General features: G+C 37.6%; 1 protein-coding gene across 1 annotated transcript in view; it reads left to right on the top strand.

Annotated features, from left to right (window-relative positions):
* WRN (Werner syndrome, RecQ helicase-like) overlaps positions 1 to 1,715 on the top strand; it is a 142,863-nt gene that overhangs the window by 63,833 nt on the left and 77,315 nt on the right. Inside the window, 1 exon segment of the mRNA XM_012648552.1 lies at positions 4 to 158. Coding sequence (XP_012504006.1) covers positions 4 to 158 — 155 coding nt within the window.

Raw genomic sequence — 1,715 nt, 5'->3', positions numbered from 1 at the left:
AAGGTCCAACTATCATCTATTGTACTTCCAGAAAAATGACAGAAAAAGTTACAGCTGAACTTAACAAACTGAATTTATCCTGTGGAACATACCATGCAGGCATGAATGTGGTCCAAAGGAAAGAGACTCATCATAAGTTCATGAGAGATGAAATTCAGGTGTGAGGATCAATCATCCTTATTCTCTATTCCCCATAGTGGAAATAGGTGTTTCTCAAATGCTAATTTATCTGGTCTTTATTGAATACTTTCTTTGTATTGAGCATAAAACCATCCCTCTGATAAAGAGAATCAGTGTGTAATGTGGGAGATAGGTATGTGGATAAACTGTCTCAGACTAGTATAAATAGCAGTCTCTACCTAGTGCTTAGGTGCATAGAGGCAGCACTACCTCTGTCAAGGTAGGTTGTGTAGGTGGGGTGGTCCATCCAGGATGATGTAATTAGAATAGAGTCTGAATATGTGAATAGAAGAGTGCATACTGGGTTTAAGAAATCATGACTGGTTTGGACTGGCTGGAGGGAAAGAGTTGTAGTAGGAATGGCACAAAGCAATAATCTAGAGACAGGGAGGAACTAGAGACTCATAGGAAAATGTTGAATGGGTTGCTTGGCCAGGTTATAGATGGCTTTGAAACTTGCAAAGAGGCAGCCTGAGCTTAACGTATGTCATATACCTCTAGTTTTTCCAGACTACTTTAACCATAGAATTTTAAATTTAGATGAAGTTTTATCTAGTAGGTAAAACAGATTAAAGTAGAATAATTCTGGTTCAAGTTGAAGGGTGAGAAAAGAGGGTCCAAGAGCCTCCAGATCTCTAAGAAAGTCCTTTTGGGTGTCTTATAATCCTTAGAGTGCTATGGAATAGAGTTTGAAAACTATCATCATGTACTACTCTAATTTTTTGAGAAGATAACAGTATTATAGAAACATTAGACTGGCAGCACTAAGTAGGATTGATTTGAAGGAGAGAAACAGAAGGGGAGAGTATGGATGAAGTTACTGTGAACTACTACAGCTGAGATTCCTGAAATGAGGGGCTGATTCAGTGAGTGTCAGAGAATATTTGGGAGCATTTAAATTCAAGACACTTGAGTAGATTTAAATCAACAACTTTACACTATCAATATCATATCTACACTGTATTGCTATAAGCCTATGGAATAGCCCTCCTCTCAAGAGATGAACTTAACTTCAGTTCTGGCATTTTCTGTCCATCTGTTTCCTCTCTGTCCTGCCCTCTCTATCATATCTAGTTGTTACCCACCCTGAGCCAACACTGTTTAAACAACTTAAGTCTGGTTCATATGTACTGTCTATGAAGTTCACTGTGCATAGTCATGCTGTACTGCATACCTGCCCGAAAGCATCTAGTCTTTATTTCTCCTCTTTCCGAAGTTAGAAACAGCTATCACTACTGTTTAGAAATTTTATTCAAATTCTTTAATGTTTACATTTTATTCTGTTATCTCAGTGGCTTGAAAATTGTCCGATAAAATTTATTAGGTGCTACTACAGAACCTTGACAATTAATCTTCAATCTATTAACTTACCAATGGTTTCTTCTATCTTGATGTATTAGTAATGATTCATTTAGACTAAAACATCTCCCAAAGACATGAGAAAGAACAAACTTTATCCATGTTGTGTTGTCATGGGAGACTTTGTTGGGTGCATCTGGTTTTCCTGCTAATAAAAACCTTCCTGAGGCCGGGCG

Source organism: Propithecus coquereli, unplaced genomic scaffold (genome assembly GCF_000956105.1).
Source record: "Propithecus coquereli isolate 6110/MARCELLA unplaced genomic scaffold, Pcoq_1.0 Scaffold29, whole genome shotgun sequence".
NCBI lineage: Eukaryota > Metazoa > Chordata > Mammalia > Primates > Indriidae > Propithecus > Propithecus coquereli.
The sequence above is the reverse complement of the archived record's forward strand: the minus strand, read 5'-3'. Positions and strand labels throughout refer to the sequence as shown.